The following is a 19170-nucleotide window of genomic DNA, read 5'->3' on the forward strand; positions in this document are numbered from 1 at the left end:
AGCACAAAGAGGGGACTCCCACATCACTCATGCTACATATTCAAATATATGTTTTCTGATTTGCGGTGTATTAATTTAGGTGGAAATAAAGAAGGTGGGGATCCTAAATACCTATGATACTTCCTTGAAATATCTTAGTAGACATTTATCTCTGTCTTAGGACAGTGGGCAAGAGGAGTTACAGAGCTAAACCCAGATTAGTATCTTTCTTCTTTTAGTTACTAAGGATTTGATTTTGTGTACTTCCTTAGCATCCCTCTGCCTCATTTTCTCACCTGTAAAATGGAGCTCACAGCAGAAGATTGACCCTAAGGGTAGTTACGGCATTCAGGGGGAGCAGCCATGCCTACTATTTAGTGAGAGCTCAGTAGTCCAGGCCTGCATTAAGATCGTCATTCTAGTGCTGTGGTATTGTAGCTGCTGTTTTATAATTAGCCACTAAATTATTCTGTTATGCCCTTAACAGCTATTCTCAACTCTAGTCTCTACCTCATGTTAAATGCATCGCTATTTTCAGCTTCTGTTAATTGAATCTGCTTTAAAAAAGTCAACTTGAGTGAGAGGGTGCAGTTGGATGACCTAGAGTCTGGTCCAGCATGCGTTAGGTGCTAAACCATCACCCTACAGGCTGGAATAGTTGATGTGTATGAGACCTTCAGATGGGAACTGCAGGCCCCACAGGCATTCTGTCCTCTGGAAGTATATGTGTGACACTCATCTTACTAGCTGCAACACTCCTAGTAATAACAATGTGATGATTAAAATGAGTCAGATATATGTATTTTTGAGAGAGAGAGAGAGAGAGAGAGAGAGAGAGAGAGAGAGAGAGAGAGAGAGAAGGCAGAGTCAGAGAGACACCATATAGCTGTTACAGCCTCATGCCGATACACAGATTAATAGATATGGATTAATTTAAGATATAAGAGTTAGTTAATAAGAAGGCTGAGCTAATAGGTCAAGTGGGTTGTAATTAATATGTTTCTGTGTGATTATTTGGGTCTGGGCAGTCAGGAAACAAGTGAGTAATGTCTGCCTACAAATGGTGCCCATTCGTTTTGTGGGCAGCCACACAATTTGGGTCTGGGTACTTGTATGCCTGATCAGGGTTAGGAGGAAAGTAGCTGAGAGAATGCCTGCCACTCAGCACCCCTCCCTGGGCAAGCAGCTGGATCAGGTCTCTAGGCATGCACAGGCAGGAAAGCATGGCAGATTCCTACCATCATACATGGAGACATTTCCAGGCCATACAGAGCAGTGCATGGCAGATTTGGCTTTTACTCAGACTAAAAGGGTTTAAGTGCTACATGGTGCTTCTTAGAACTGAGGTGGTGAGCATGGCTCCCACCAGCAGTCCTAGAGCTGGCAGTAAATGTACCTCTGCCATGTTGAAAAACTAAGAGAGGTGGAGCCAGCATTCAGGCTGCTGCAACCACACTACTTACCATTTTAAAATGCTCCTTATCAGAAAAGGATTTCAGATACACAATAGGACAGATTCAGACATAAAAGACCTCTGAATGGGACGTAGTGTGTTTGAAAATGTATGTAGACTTGGGAGAGAGAGGAAAAAGAATATAGACAGTTATAAAAAGAAGTAAAGTCTTCAAAGAGACATTAAAAGTAGTATAAATGAGTACAGAGAGACATAGATAAAAGGAGTAAGATAATAAAATGAATATTAAAAAGTAATAGAGTAAAGAAAAATAAGCCACATAAAGAGAGTCTGGATTATGTATATTATTGTGTTTTCTTTGAATTTTTGACTGCAGAGAGACATTTGTTTCTGGGGGTTGCTAAGCTAAAACAACATAAAGGTATCTTGGCATCAAAATTTGGATCTAAGGATATATTGCTTTGGAAAAGAGGTTCTGCTTTTGTTTCCACAGAGGATGGGAACCTGTGAATTCCTTCCAGGCTAGTGTGGTTTGATAGAACAAGAGCCCCTAAAAGTTCTCCATGAACCCTAAAAATATTTCACCCAACAAACAGCAGTAAGCATTTTGGAGAAAACTAAGCTGAAATTCCAAATATGATTGTTTATAAATGTTTATTTTTATTTAAAGGGGAATGTGATATAGAGATGAATACTTTACATTGGTATGTACTTTGGTCTATTGATACAAATTTAAGGTCGATTTTGTTACACTGTGTATTTCTACTCTTGTTTGAAAATGCTTTATTACCATTACCTAATAAAGAAGTGGTTATGGACTATAGCAGGGCAGAATATTACCAGGCTGGAAGAGATACATAGAGAGTAGGCGGATTCAGAGCGACACCATGTAGCTGCTGAAGGAGACAGACACCAGCCTCATGATGATACACAGATGAATAGAAATGGGTTATTTTAAGATATAAGAGTTAGTTAATAAGAATCCTGAGCCAAGTAGTGTTGTAATTAATATAGTTTCTCTGTGATTATTTGGGAAGCCGGGACACAAAAGAGCAGCCTTCACCTACAGGTAACAGTATTGTGGAGCACTTAGACAACAGAACAGAGGAAGCTTGGAAATGAAACAACAGATCAGAAAGATCACCCACAGCAAAAGGAGACTTTATGGACACTATCCAAGTTTCCGGCAAACGGCAGTTACCTGAGAAGGAACAGAACGTGGAGCCAGCCTTTCAAATTCCACTGACTTGAACCGTCTGTGACTGATAGGTGTTTTACAGCTGCACGGAGAGATTGTTTTCTCTTTCAACAGCCTGGCCTTATGTGCCCTCAAGATCATGTTGTGTTGTTTCTTTTATACCATTTTTAATATTGATTTATTTAGGCTAAAGATAGAAAAGGGAATAGCAACACTGAGAAGGGCCTATGGTATTTTGTTTCTGTTTTATTTAATGAATCAGTTTTATGCCAGGGAGGGACACCTGAATTTCTCTGATCATTCCTAGTCAAGTCCAAAATCTCCCAATGAGAAGCTGGTGACAGCTGATGTTGTTTTGAGCCCTCCAGGGGTAAATCCTGATGTGCTTGGCACCTGCTTGCACAGTGACTCTTGGAGGCTTATTGTTATGCTTTTCAGCTCAGAACAAGCTGTGACTGTATTGGAAAGTTTATGGTTCACAAAGGAGGAAATTCAAGCTACTTTCACGATCTTGATTGGGTCACCCTTGTTAGCCATCTGATTTCATATGTACAGCAAAGTGTGGGAAGGAAGATTCTTAGCCTCCTCAGCTCAAGCACTGTCTGACAAGGCTCTCAGTCTCCTTTTAATATTGGCCATTCAATACATTGTGTCTATACCATGCTATGTGACTTTGTGCCTGCTTTTTCACCATTTGTGTGTGTGTTATATACACAAACACACAATTTTGTTCATTCATACATCCTTCTATTTTGTTCCCTACTTTACATGACTTTCCAATATTGATTTCAGGAAAAGTAAGCAGTGGGGTCTAAGGTGGGGTCACTGGTGCGCATATCTTTGAAGATTATATCTTATCCTGGTTCCTTCCAGTGTTCCCAGGGTGTGACCTACTCTGCTTTAAATATGTCCTGCCCGCCATGGTAGATTGACACATTTGGACATCCTTCCTCTAGGAAAGAATCTTAGAATATAGTGTCTCCATCATTTATTTTCATTATGCCCTTTTCTTTTAGCCTCATATCCAAAGTGTCACCATAACTGACTTCCACCATGTCATATATTGATAATATAACTAGAAAAGTTTGATATTAGAAAATATAAATACAATAAGAATGCCCGAGGATGCTATGAAATTCAGGCTTCCCTTTCCTGTTGGCTGACTGGCTTTACTCAGACCAAAGACCAATGTATTTTCCTCAGTGTTGTATCTCGATGGCGAGAATAAAATACATGCTTCATAAACATTTGTTGAAGAAATTAATAAAAGGAAGGAATGATAAGCCAACAAACTGGAACCACATAGGACAGTCTATAGTGTAGGTATGTTTCATGCACAATTAAACATATCTTGTAAAATGTATGTTAGAGTTTTATACTTCCTAATACACATATTGCTACCTACATTGGCCAGGCACTGGAAAGCTCTCTCTGTCCTAAAGCAGATCTCAGAGTGTGGTTATCACTCCATGGGGATTTACTAGAAAATTAAATTATGGGCCCAAATCTAGGCTGCTGGTTTATAACTGGGAGCATAGCACAGTAGTCTGTTTTCTGGCAAGTTCTTTGATGCAGGATAAAATTTGGCAAGTACTCTTTATGAGGAACAAACATGCAATATGATGTGGCCCTTCATGTGACAAAGCTGGCATGCAGAAAGAGGACGTGGGACCAGAAGACTCCTAAGATGAACAGAAAGCACACAAACAGCAGAGAAGGAGAGAGAGGAGCGGCTTCCGTGCAGGAGTCCACAGAGAGAAAGACCCAAGCTGGAACTACTGAGTCACAGCCCACGAACTGTTCTATTTGAAAAGAAGACAATTAACAAACGAAGTCCCTATCAATGCAGAGCCAAACAAAGGAATTCTGACATTTATTGTGAGCACAAAAAGGCAGTTAGTAATAATTAAGAGCAGTCCGGTTCCTATTCCTGCTCTAGTGACTATGGGTTGAATAAACTGGTCAAATTTTATAAACCCTTTGTGAATTTCTGCCTTTATATAAAGTTGATACAATTGTAAGACCACACAGGATTTTTGAGAAATTGTGAGTGAGTCTTTCTATCCAGAATTTATGGTGCCTTGGCAGAGTATTAGGAAATGGAACACACTGGTCACACAAAAAAATGGTTTTGTGAGTCTTGCCATTCCTGTTTTGTTTATTAATGTGATTGACTCTCCTGTATGTAAATCAGCATCCAGTCGCTGTGGACGCCCTGTCAGACACCTTCCACATGGAACACAAGCTCTCAGCCGTGTAGTTGTTCCTGCATGGACAATGTGCTCACCCTACTTAGCGAAGACACTGCCCTCCCTCCCTTTCTTAGTCCGTGAGAGCCCTGTAAGTACTGCTCCAGTTCTGCCCCCAGGCTCGGTCCTCGCTGGGCTCAGGAAATGTCCAGTGGATCACTTCCATTGACAGATGGCCTTTTCACCTTGTCATTCTCTGTTCTGGGCTGCCATAGCTGTCCCCTCCTGGGATAGGCCTTGCTCTTCTGTCGAGTGGCTGGACGACTGAGTTTTTGAGAGAGGGAAATAAAACGAGGAGTTAGTAGGCACATTTTTCTTTTTAAAGATTTTTAGTTTTTCTTATGTGTATGTTTGTTTGTGTGAGCGCTTGGCTCATACAGGATGGCACCTGAGAAAGCCAAAAGAGAACAATGAATCTGCTGGAGCCGGAGTGAGAGGTGGTTGTGAGCCACCTGACATTGGTGTTGAGATTTAAACTCCTGTCCTCTGGAGGAGCAGATAAGTGTTGTCCGTGGTAAGGTGAGAGCAAGACTTGTTTTGCAAAAATTATTGGTCAATATATATATATATATACACATACACACACAGACACACAGAGACGCACACACCTTCTTTTCTGGGAATTGATAGAATTTGGTTTGACTGCAGGATCTGATGCGGTGGTGTAGCTTGCCCACTGTATCAGGATTGATGAGGTCAGTTGGTCTAAAGGAGAATAGCATTTCCCTGAGATATTTGAGGGCTTCCGTGGATGAGGCTGTTTAGGTATCCTGCAGGTCTACACTCACATGTTGGCTTTCTACTCACTTTGGAGCCAAAGGCAGTGTATTGTAGCCTATATAAAAGTAAGGTAATGATAGATTAGACATGGGACATTGCATATTTTTTTGGGTTTTTTTTTTTTGTTTGTTTGTTTGTTTTGCGAGACAGGGTTTCTCTGTGGCTTTGGAGCCTGTCCTCGAACTAGCTCTTGTAGACCAGGCTGGTCTCGAACTCACAGAGATTCACCTGCCTCTGCCTCCCAAGTGCTGGGATTAAAGGCATGCGCCACCACCGCCCGGCGGGACATTGCATATTTTGTAATCTGTACTTTTATATTTAGGCATAACATTTTCTTTTATAGTCTTCAGATATTTGAGGAGGTTATGGAGTGGCGAAAGAAGTGTTAAATTTAGTGGCTCTAGATTTTATTTTTCTACAATTACATTTAAGCAATACACTTTAATTAGATTATTTAGCATAGTAGAAATAAGTTTATTATAATAGGTATAATTGTAACTGTTCTATAATATAATAGGCATGATTATGACTTTTATAATTATACATTATATAATTACTATACATTATAAAATTACTATACATTATATAATTACTATGCAGTATACTAAATGCCACATTTTATGAAATTATTTTACAATAATATAGTTATATGTAATGTGATTTACATCATAATTATAATAGAATTATATCACACTTTATTGGAGCATATTTTAAATCATTGCTGGAGTCTGAAATTGACTTTTCAGATAATTTGAATGCTCATGTTTATAAGCAATATTTTTGGGATTAGCCATAAGCTGTCCCGTTATTTCAAATGAAATAATTATAGACTGCTATTTGAATCCATCCATTTGGATGTGATAATTTTCTCAAGTAGTGGTTGACATTAGGTATTTTAATCTGTCAAAGACACACTCTTCAGTAACTAACCTTCTGGGGCTTGCAGAGGTCAATCCAGTCTTGTGATTATAAATTTTTTTGTTACAAATAAATTTAAAATAGGAGCAAAGTAAAACACAGTAAAATCAAAGCAATAGTCTTCTTTTGGAAAGTTATCCTGACTCCCTGAGTATTAGATTTGAATAATTGAGTTGGAAATGTACTTTTGCAAGTAAAAATGGATTTTTTTCTATAAAGCACGTGTCTCTAGAGATAACATCGCTGTGTGCACTGAGTAGCATTAATTTCATCTGACTGGGCGAAAGATGTGGATGACCTAATGATTGCTAAGCAGAGTATAAAGTAAAGTTGTAGTTCATGTGCCTCATGGTAAATTTTTTCCCGAAGTCTGACTTTGATTTCTTATTTATACTGCTATCTTTTGCTGCTTACTTCATTATAAAATTAGCTATGATTCCTTAGAAAATTATTCTACACTATTGTACAGTAAGCAATATGGCAATATGTATTGGTTAGTTTCTTTGTGGACTTTAAAGAAATTCTGAAAAACCGATAATGTAAAACTTCTTCTTTTTAACATTTAGTTGTTTCCAAGCTTTTAAACTCTACTGGCAGTTTGCAGCCACCTCCCCATAGAGTCCGTTCTGCCTCCTTCTGGCAGTCATCTGCCGGAAGATATGGTCCCTGGAGTCTAAGTCCTCATTCTGCTGGAGATTTTGCTGATGGAGAGAAATGAGATAGCTGTAGCTCACACCGTGCAGCTGAGATTAGTTAAAATACCCTGGGTAGCAGGCGTTGGAAAGCTGTAGAACGAGCTCCCTACGGTGATTTTTCTTCCACCTGGTGATCTGGAGAATTTATATTTTGTCATTATGCTATGTTTGTTTGTTTGATTGTTTGGAACAGGGCCTTATGTAGCTAAGACTAGTCTTGGACTTGCTATGTCACTTAAGATGACCTTGAACTCCTGTTTTTGCCTTTGCTTCCCAAGTGTTGGGATTAAGTTGTGTGATAATTCGCCTGGCCCAGAGGATTTTGACATTGTAGTAGTGTTTCTTTTTAATTTCAATTTCTTAACAACTTTTTAGCATTTGATTGCATCCAATACACCCTGAATTTTCTGTTCTGTGCTTGACTAGAGCAGGCTGTAGCGAATTTACTATCAAGTGTAGATTGCACAATAATATAGACACCACAGAGCCTGGTGAGCATTTCAGTTTCTCTGTTTATAAATGCAACAACCTGAAAAGATCAGCTGCAGAGAATTATCCCATACTCTGACTGCCCAATACATAGCAGGTGTGTTAGGCAGACTCTTTGTCACTGTTATAAAGTACATGTCATTCAAACCTCAGAGAGGAAAATTTATTTTGGTATCATGGCTTCAGACCAGCTCGATTACCTTGGGCTCAAAGCAAGGTAGGGCACTGCAATGGTACTTCCACTCATGATAGTGTGTGGACAAGGTGACTGCCCACTTCACAGTACCTCAAAGGAAAGGGATAGCGCACCTTGCTAGCCAGCTTTTTCTTCCTTTTTTCCCATCCAGTTCCCAAACATATTGGATGTTGCTGTCCTCATTAAGAGCAGGTGCCCCCTCCTCATTAATCCTCTCTAGAAATGCCTTCACAGATACTCCAGGGGATGCTTTGCTGATCCCCCTACCCGAGTCAAGCTGACAGCCAACATTAGTGATCACACTGCGTAGTACTCATAATGCTAACTGATTGCTTCTCTCTTTCAGTGATTGATACCACTATCCTATCACCGGCTGGATGACGTTTAGGATTTATTTTTCAGGGGTGGGGAACATGAAGAAAATTGGAACTTAAAGCTAGTCCCATACAAGATTCTGAATACTTATCTTTCCAAGGTTTGTAGGGTTAATACAGTAAATCTTTGTAGGATACAAAGAATTCTTAACATTCTAATACCTTGAGGTGAGACTGAAAATTATCTCTTAAGTTTAGAATAAGCCACACCTGGTGGTTGTTTGGGAACACAAGTGTTGATAAATGATACTGATTTGCATCAATAATTTCTGGAATTTATTTAGTGCCTGCTTTTGAGCAACTCAAAGTATCATCCTTATTAATTAAAGATGTTTTAATTAAAAACTATTTTAGATGTTATATTTTTAAAGTCATTATTTGAAGCACAGAAATACCATGTGTTGCTTAATGCACATCTTAATGCATTTCTTTGAGCATTTCAACTTCAATTAGCCAACTTTTTAGACTTTATAAATAAATTTTCTTCCTCTGCAAGTATTTAATTTTGCTTTATTGTTCTGAGTTTCTCCACTCTTCTTATTTCTGGAAAAATGACTCCTGGTCAAACCATATGCTGTGTCCAGGTATTCAGTATTTAATAGAACTCTTGTGCATATCTTACCAAGTTGACCACGGAATAATAGTTGACTTTTATTGAGCATGTTCTAGGTAGTGAGCTCTGTGGGATTCTTACGTATGTAAATTTCATGGGCAAAGAAATGGAGGAATGGATAAATTAAATAACTTAACCAAAGGTGACATATTTAAAAAGAAGCAGAGCTGGAACCTATCAGAGCTCATATTTTAACTTCTGGGTTATTATTTAGTTTGACTATCTCCAATTCAGAAACCTGAAGCCTGAAAATGTTTGCTGATGTGATATCCGCAGTAAATTCTACAAGTTACCCTATATTAAGGATGGAGTGGAAATGCAGGTATACCAACATGCAGGCAACTGAATAACGTTAACTTCAAACCTGAACAAATTTGCATTCAGATTTAGTTTTTATTCCCAGGACAGCTCATTATAGATATGCAGATATTTAAAAAAAATCAAAAAAAATTATAAAAACTGTTTCACATCTGCTTCCAAGCTTTTTGAATAATGGATTCTCAACATATAATGCCTCATTTATATCATGCTGATTTGGTTTGTTTTTAAAAATCATATTCTTCTCTTCATACTTTTTTCTTCTCGAGTCTCCTTCATGTGTCCCTGGAGAGATCTAAATTCTCCAATTATTCTTTCTACCTAGCTACAGTATTTCTTTTTAGAAAAACTATGTATTCTGATATAATTTAAATCCTATAGAAAATTTATAGCTAGCACTAGAGACTTCTGAATATTCATTTACTCAGTTTCAAATTTTATATTTTATTTGCTGTGATGGTTTGAATGAAAAATAGCCCCATAGATACATATGTTTGAATATTTTGTTTCTAGTCAGTGGAACTATTTGTAAAGGATTAGGAGGTGCGGCCTTGTTGGAGGAGGTGTGTTACTGGAAGTGAGTTTTGAGATTTCAAAAACACACACTAGGCCCAGGGTCCTCTCTCTCTCTCTCTCTCTCTCTCTCTCTCTCTCTCTCTCTCTGTCTCTCTGCCTACTGCCTGCACATCAGCATGTAAAGATCTCAGTTTCTCCTCACACACTGTACCTGTGTACTTCTCCCCATGATGATCATATACTAATCTCATAAAACTGTACACAATCTTCTGTAGAGGATGTGGAGTAAGGGGAACACTCCTCCATTGCTGGTGGGAGTGCAAACTTGTACAGCCACTTTGGAAATCAGTATGGCAATTTCTTAGAAAATTAGGAACAACCTACCTTAAGATCCAGCAATACCACTTTTGGGTATATACCCAAAGGATGCTCAATCACACCCCAAGGATATGTGCTCAATTATGTTCATAGCAGCATTATCCATAATACCAGGACCTGGAAACAACCTAGATGCCCTTCAACTGAAGAATAAAGAAAATGTGGTACATTTACACAATGGAGCACTACTCAGTGGTAAAAAAATAATGACATCTTGAAATTTGCAGGCAAATGGATGAATCTAGAAAAAAGCATATTGAGTGAGGTAACCCAGACCCAGAAAGATAAATATCATATATACTCACTCATAAGTGGCTTTTAGACATAAAGTAAAGAAATATTCCTTTCATGGATTTCCTATCATTTTGACAAGATTTTTGTTACTTTCTGATACAAAAAACTTGCCCCAGACTCATTAATTTCCATGCTGTAATCAATCCTGAATAAGCCTTCCATTAAAAGCCCTCTTTCTTATTAGTTGAGGAAAGTGTTTTGAATCTGAAGTTCCACTCAGTTTCTTCCTGTGTGTTCCTCTTTTCTTTCCACCTCTTCTTCCCCTACTCTCTTACTCCGTTCTTCTTGCCCTTCATTGTCTCTGCCTTCTGCTTCTTTTATTCTTTCCTCCTTGGGCTCTGTGTAGGAGCAGAGGACACCCAGGCCTTTCAGAAGACTGGAAATGTGCTGGCCCCTTTAGAGCAGTACAAACATTTCCTCCTGCTCCGATCCTGCATCTTTAGTATCAACCGAGTTACATCTGGACTAAGTCCTTTGCACTCATCTGCTCTTTGCTTCTTTGTCTATGGGATACTCAGTTTCTTTCAACCAGTCACCTTCTTCTCATTCTATTCTTGACTGTGAAATTCAAATTATGTTGTCTTTTCATGTACATTCACCTTCAATTTATTTTTATTCTTCATATTCTTACCTTTAATTATCAAGCTGACACAGACTGTTGTCGTCTGAGAGAAAAGTCACAATTCAGGAATTTTCGAAGTAAGGTCAGCATGTGGGCATACCTGGATGGACTTGTCTTAATTTTTAATCAATAAAAGAAGGCCCAACTCATGATGGCTAGCACCATCCCTGGGCAGGTGGTTCTGGGCTGTATGTTAACTAAACATGAACCTGTGAATGAGCAAGCTATCAAGCATTATGTTGTTATGGTTTCTGTTTTGAGCAGCTGTCTTTACAGTCCTCAGTGATGGACTGTGACCTAGAACAGTAACCCAAATAAACCCCATCCTGCCCTAAGTTTCTTTTGTTATAGGCATCTGTTCCAGCAACAGAAAGAGAGCTAGAACACCTTATATTCCACTCCATTCCTCTACTCTCAGGTAATTCCCTTTAAGAAAATTGTCTGGTTGCAAAGCATAAGACAGACACTTACCATACTGATAAAGCTTTTATTGAGTACTCTACTTCAGTGCCTCTGTGTACGGTAGTCTGCAACTCAAATGGACCAAAGCAATGATGACATTTTATTTTTGCAGAAGAGAAAGTATGAGATCGGTTTGTAGCATAAGAAAATTGAAGATGAGGATTTATCTGATTCTCCGGACAGAACCAAATGCTCAAGGAAGGGGAATGGAAGCTCAGGCTTGCAGATTGTAACATCATTAGATACAGTAAAAACAGTGTTGTATTGTTTGTCTCAATTATTAATCAGGTGCGGGGTACTGAAAGCGCCACAGAGAACACTCTATGTTGAAGAATAAGGCACTTGTTTTCGAAGGAAGAACATCTTCCAGTATGTTCTCAAGGTTGTAACAAAATCCTCAGCTGATTTCAGTGCATTTTTGGCAGTTAACAGCATTGCTGAATGATAGCTAAATATTATATTGCCCAAATAAACCAGTGGTAACAACCTCCACAGGGGTTTCTTGTGGTAAAGAAAAGGAACTATAATTATTCCTATAATATTACTTTTTTCGGCATAATTTTTATTCCTGTCTAGGATAACAGATGGAAAAGTATACAAATGCATTGTGCTTTCTGCATTCTGGATACTTTCTTGTTCTACTATGCTTAAATAGTTAATCACAGGATAGTTAGTGAGCCATATAATAGAAGAGTCTCATAATTTAAGGGTCTTTTTTTTTGTTTTTACTAACTCAAGTCAGGCGAACCCCCCCTCCCATTTTAACCACATATATTCAATTTGTCTGATGCCATTGGTCATTGAAAAATATCAAATCTCATTGTACATGTAAAAGATTGTCCCTTTGGAGGATATTGAGAATTCATCAGCTGTTTCAAAGCATCTCAAATGGGAGCTCTAAGGCATGTTTGACGAAATGTTATGTCGCACTGTGTCTATCTGAAAGTAGATGAAATAGCTTTAGCCCACTAGTTTTTTAAGGACATCCTTACAAAGATTGTCCCATTTTTCCAGGTTCCCTTGAACAAACCATTTGACAATTGAATACCTAACTGTCTCAAAATCATCACTGTCAAGGCCAGATCTTATTTGTAAAGGATTTGGGTTAAAACATAAAAGAAATTGGTCTGGGAAGGGACTGTTTCAGGTATCAAGTGCAAGTGGAGTTTGTGTTTCGGTGACCCTCAGGGCAGAGAAATGATTGTGGTTCCTTTCATCTCACAGCCTGACTTAATCTAAACCAATTTAGTCAGCAATACCCCCTAAATAGTTTGTGGTTATTATTTTCCATCCTACGGTGGTTTTTCTGCCATCCACTTCTCCTACTGATTTTCCTTTTTCTCTGCGCAGAAGGCGCCTGCAGTAAGTGAGGGCAGCTACGAGAAAGGAGAGTGCGGGACATTGGGTTCTAACCCCAGGCTGCTCTTTCTTAGGTCTAGTGTTGCCACTATATCAGGAGATGTGGGCGTTGTCACAGGCTTGTGGGAAATGCGGATCCAGACCCCAATACACCCAGGGGACTCGTGTGGAATATTAGGCTGAAAAAGATTCATATATTAATTTGGCAATTTATAGATTGAGTTTAAAGCATATTGTAAACTTAAAATGGATAGGTTTGAAATTCTTAGAGCAATTTATTTTAAATGTTCTCAGAGATTGTAAACCACTTTTTATTTGTCTGAAAAAGAATGTGCACAATGAAATATTGGAGCAGCTAGATACAATAGGTGGGGTCATTCAAGTGTTATCTGAATGCCGTGCAGGTCCCGTGAAGTCCTGAGTGAGAGGGCATGTGACTTTGCTCCATAGTTTTTCTTGCATCTGAGTCTTAGGGAGGAAATGCAAACAAACAAATATCAGCAAACACTCTGTCATGCCAACTACAAGTATGACACTGTTTCCTACCAGAGAATAAATGGCTCTATAGGATAATGTCTGCATTCCTGAGGGGGTTGGCTTTACCGTTGGAAAATGGCGTATTTAATTGAAATGCAGAAAGGTGAATAAAAAACTACTTCTAATATATGCTAGAATTGTAAGCATTAAACATATTGAAGCAATCTGTTAGAAGGAGAGCAAAGTAGCGGGATTCGCTCCCTGCCTCATGAGCGTCTCCCCGCACCATTATTTTTCTCTTCCCGATAGCTGCCCGGTATCGCTACCTCCCCCTCTGTTGAACCGAGATTTGGTAAGGTGATTTCTATGTTGATGCTATTTTATATTTAGATCTTTGTCTCCACAGATGAAACTGAAGGGGCAAGAGGCTTTCTTTGTGGGGGAAAGGGACATTGAGTCTAGAGGAAGAGTGTGAGAAGGCCATGGGATGGGCCTGAGCTCTGGTGATCGGAATTATGGTGACGGGGAGGGAGGGGTGGTAATATAGAAGGGTGCTGATGAGAGAGGCATAAAAAATAATAAATGGACTTATGCTGGCATTAAAAGAAATGCTTGCTAGTTGTAAGTGTAATCTGACCTTGATAATTGAATAACTCCCAAGTTTACGGAATCACTGACTTAACTGAGCCTGGACCCTCTTCCCTAGCAGTTTAGTAAGCAGACAAAGGAATGACGTATACTATGAACTTTCTGTCATTTTGGAGGATACGAATGAAATAAGTTGCACATTCACCATAAAAAATGTGCTCTCCGTGGATATCCCTATGTGGCCGTGTCAGTGGTCCTTACTTTATGTCAAAGGGAAGCTAGTTAACATGAGTCCTTAGCATCTGTACGGTAAGGACTACAGTCCCTTCACTGGATGTCTAGTATTTCAAGATGTGGAGCTTTGGAAATTCTGTGTAAAACCACATTTGCACCCTTAGAGTGATGTAGAGGAAAAAAATGGCAATTTCATCTGTAGAAATTAATTGTTATATTTGTACTTCATTAGCCTTTAAAGGGATTGTAGCTATAGATCTCTGCAGAAACTCTTCCTTAATTGATGCTATAGACCTGATGCTAAAAACACAACTTGCTTTATGTTTCTTTCTTTAATTCTCATCCCTTTGACTTTTGCAAACTCAACACTCTATAATGCCTATAGTGTATAATATAATAATGATATATTATATTATAAAGGCTTATAATAATATAAGCCCTTGCAGTGTTAAACTTTCCAAGGCTTTTGATCTTTGAAGATTTCCCTTCTGTTTTCAGACATTTTCAAAACTAACTTCATAGATACTTTATTAAGAGAGGCAAAATAACGTTGTAGCCATATGTAAAATTAATAGATTTTTATACTTTGGATTTTTTTCCCTTTCTGGTCTGGAATTTACGACTATGTAAACCAGGCTATTCTCGAACTCACAGAGATCCACCTGCCTCTGCCTCTGGAGTGGTAGTATTAAAGGCGTGCACCACCACAGTTTTATCCTAACATTTGATATTGACTTAGTTGAGCTTGCGTTCATCCACCTTAGGAATTTGTTATACAGAGAATTGAAGTATATTCAGCCTGCAATTCTTATGGTCTTGACACATTACATACTTTTAATTAAAAAATGAAAACTTGATACATACTGAGGATATAGTCATGTTATGTATACAAAGCTTCATGAAAACAAAAGCATATTGCAAACTGACCTTCAAACCCAGAGCTAGATCCTACCCAGCCTGTCCCCTGCAGTAACTACAAGCAGTCCCCACTGTGATGCTGGCACAGCTGCTGATTTTGGGTTTTAGAGTAACGGGAAGATGATACATGTTTAATGAAACCTTTTTATTTTTCCTAGTTTAGTGATACTTGAAAAATCCGTTTACAGTGCTGGGCCACAGCAGTGAACTCAAACCGAGTCAGTCAAGCTGTCTCCAGAGTAAACATCTGTTAGACTCAATGTCCTGGGCTGCTAAGCTGTGCTTCTTTCTGGGTTAGGTGTATTGTACAACATTCTGACTTACAATGTCAGCTTACATTGTGCACATAACACCATCGTAAGTCCAGGGAAACGGTGCCTCGTTTTCACATGCTCCTTTCCTTCGGTCTAATTGTTTTGTCGTGTATATACATATGGATGCCTAAATGTATAGTTCACTTTTATACATTTCTGAATTAAAAAAATACTCATTTTGAAAGATAATTTTGTCACACAATATTATAAGATTTATCCATGCTATTTCATATTCTAATTTTTCCACTTCTTTATAAATTCCACTTTGAGGAGATGACTCAATCAATCACTTACTTTATGATGAGCATTAGGTTGTTCCTAACATGTTGCATTGATGGCTTATGTGGTTATGAACACTGTTGAGTTTCATGAAGTGCAGGGTTTAACTACAAGGCATACTGAAGCACAGAAAGAGCTGCTTGTAGCAGAAACACTTGACCAGTTTTATGGGAATAAAAACTGTGTTTGGAGTACTTACAGCTATTTAGCCATTTATCCTTGTCATTGTGCTGGCAGACTTTATTATTTTATTGTAAATGGTCTTATATCATAATGCTCTTTAGCATCTGCCCCACTACATGTTGGGGATATTTCCCAGTCTTGTCAGTTCTATGTATTTCTTTAATTATGAAAGTCTTGTTCAGATTTTGCTATTATTTTCTTTGGTTATCATGTGCATTCTTTTTGATTTGTGAACCTCTTTCCTGGGTACTGTTTACCTGCCTCCATGTTGTAAACTTAAGTTACCTCAGTTTGTACTTTGTAATATTGTTTTTTTTGAGATGTACCTGAAAATGTAATGAGTTGTGTATGTGTGAGGTGCATAATTTAATATCTGGCTATTTGTATACATTACTAGCATAGCTAAGACAGAAAGAATATCCACTCAGATTGAACGGTTCCTCTCCCTTTCTATTGCTGAGTGATATTCTATTGTGTGGTTTACCATACTTTGTTTATTGATTATCTATTTATAGGCATTTAGTTTACTTCTATGTATCAATTTCAAACTGACATGGATATATATTTCCTTTTATTTTCGATAATCACCCAAAACATGATCAACTAGATGGATCAGTAATCACACATGTGGCTCTGTAGCTTCCAGACTCTTTTTCAGAGTTTTACGATTTTTCCACTGTTGCTGCTAATGTATAGAAGTTCCAATCCCCGCACCCTCCCTGACCAACTTTCCTGTCAGTGCATGGGATAATCAGCCCTGAATGTCACCATTCTACTGAATATGTGGTGTTATCTCATTGTGATTTTGATTTTCGTTCCTCCAAAGGTTTTGGATAGTCTTTTCTTTTGTGAAGTGTATATTCTCACTTTCACCAAGTTTTTCATTAGATTTTTTTTATAGTTTGAGAGGTTTTTTTTTTATTCTAGTGCAACTATTTAAACGAAGTAAAACAATTCTATGATGATGGCTAGTCTGTCTCAAGAATCCGAAGATTTTACTCTATTGTATTATTTGAAAACTCTGATTTTTACCTTTCTTTAATTGTTTTAAGTTTTTCTCTGTCTTTGGTACTATGGAATTCTATTTTGATATACATCCTACTAACCATAACATTTTCCTCAACTTTCTTACTAAAAAATTGGAGCACTCTCAAGGTTACAAGACTATTAAAATGAGCACCTGTGTGCTTTGTTTACAAATTTCATTGTTAGTATGTCATTGTCCTTGTTGCATGCCACACCAGTTCGCCCATGGTGTCATCTATCAGTACATCTTTAAGTAATTAGATATTTAATTCTTGAGAGCTACTTTGGTTCTGCCCCGTTTTGCCTGACCCTTATTATTTTCTCATCTTTCTGCTTTAGCAATTACACAATTAAAAGCATTGTATATAGATCTTCTATATTCTGTGTCAGATAACTGATGGAACAGTAACAACCAGACATTTAAGTCTATTTTTTCTAGTTATTGTTCTTTCCTCTGAATCTCATTCATAAAACCTCCCCCCCCATTTTGTCACGGTTGTGTATGTGTGTGTAAAAGATGAAGCTTTGAGACCTCCCTTATATACTTCGATACTAGCAATACTTTAAAGTGTGTGTTCTAGTTAGTACATAGCTGATTCAAAGGTCACTCAGTCTTCTTCAGTGTCAAAGATGTTGTCCTCAAAAGCACCCTTTCCTTAATGTTAGAAAATGTAACCTGATGGAATATTCATTCGACTCTCATTCATCATAAATCTGACAATGAATTTATAAAAAAACATTTGGGGGTCATTTTAGGATGTGACAGTGGTTGTGCAATGCTCGTAGAGAAGCTGGAAGCATGTCTGCTTTGGAGTAGTTTTATACTTAGAAAAAGTTACAAAGACAGGCCAGAGACTTACCATAGATCCCCTTTCTGTTTCCCTGATCGCCGGCACCTTCCAACAGTGTTGTAGCAACAATAACGTATCACCATGTTGTCATGAGTAACTTGTCTTATTTTTCTAAAATTTTTGCAGGTTATAGCTCAGGCTCTCTGTGTTACAGGAGTCTAATGGGCATAGCATGCTGCGCAGCTTCCTCACGAGGCCACGACAGTTTCTCTCAGCTTTTGGCTAATGCTTTAGGTTTTATCTTCCCCACTACGAATTACTACAAATATAATAAATACCACTGCTTTTGGTTTACCTGCTTTGTCTTTCCCAAAGTTCACCTTTTTACATTTCCTTAATTTTGCTTTGTTTTTCTCCCAGATGTGAGATGCATAAAATAAAGTATGTATTCCTTTCATACTAGATTCTGTCACTTGTCAATATGCTTGTCTGAAATTCATCCATGTTTTCATAACTCATTATCTCTTATGTTCCAATGATATCCTTATTTATGGGCATCTTATTCTTTTGCTGTTCAACTATTGAACATCTTGTTTGCTTCCTGTGTCCACAAATATGAAGTTGCTGTATTTATTCTGATGCTGTTAAAAAGTCAGTTCCCAGGTTTTCTGTTCTGATTGCTTTAGTTTAGAATACAATTATTCATTTATTTTAACTATCTACATTTTCATATGTATACTACACGTACATACCCATGCAAACTATTTATTAGGTGCTATATGACATTTTGATTTTTTCCTGACATTTTCTTTACAGATATTCAAGAATTTTATGAGGTGACATTATTAAATTCTCATAAAAGCTGTGAGCAGAAGATAGAAGAAGCCAACCAAGTTGCACAGAAATGGGAGAAGACTCTCATTCATGATCCATGCCGTGATGGTCTGCAAAGATCTGCAGAGGTATGCTGCGGAAACCCCTCTGAGGCCAGGGAGATGGAGACTCATGTTTGTAAAGGCTCAGGGCCATCATTTCAGTAGTGTAGTCATTGCTGCTGTCAAATGGAAGCAGTAATATGCTTGCAGTCTTAATCCAGCGAAATCTGGATTTTTCTAAGAGATAATTTAGACTATGAGAAAGGCACAGTTTGCATAGTTTTAGATATGGTTTTTCATATCTGTTAGGACTGTTTGCTTAATTTGAAGTGGCGCAGGTTTGAACATTCACATGACCAACCAAGACAATAATCCTCCTGCAGAGATACTCTTGGTTTCAAGATGTGGTAGGAAATCGAGTTGACTAATGGGAAAATAGACTGTGCTAAGTCTGTGATTTTCACAGCAGAGAAACATATCCCAGAGTGTGGATGATACGAGTCTTTAGCATGTAGGAGCAAAATACTAGAAGTACTTGTTCTATTTCTTTCTGTCTTTGAATTATCTAAATTAAGTTTTTAATAACTATTTTATATGTAGGTAAGTCTAGTACACATATATTAGTGGCATT

At 38.0% G+C, this 19170-nt stretch overlaps 1 protein-coding gene across 5 annotated transcripts in view; it reads left to right on the top strand.

Annotated features, from left to right (window-relative positions):
• Dlg2 (discs large MAGUK scaffold protein 2) overlaps positions 1–19170 on the top strand; it is a 1644347-nt gene that overhangs the window by 156195 nt on the left and 1468982 nt on the right. For all 5 annotated transcript variants that reach the window (XM_057756268.1, XM_057756265.1, XM_057756266.1 and 2 more), the window contains exon 3: positions 18481–18626. In XM_057756268.1, coding sequence (XP_057612251.1) covers positions 18481–18626 — 146 coding nt within the window. The remainder of the gene's footprint in view (positions 1–18480; positions 18627–19170) is intronic.

The sequence above is a fragment of the Chionomys nivalis genome, chromosome 23, assembly GCF_950005125.1.
Source record: "Chionomys nivalis chromosome 23, mChiNiv1.1, whole genome shotgun sequence".
Taxonomy (NCBI): domain Eukaryota; kingdom Metazoa; phylum Chordata; class Mammalia; order Rodentia; family Cricetidae; genus Chionomys; species Chionomys nivalis.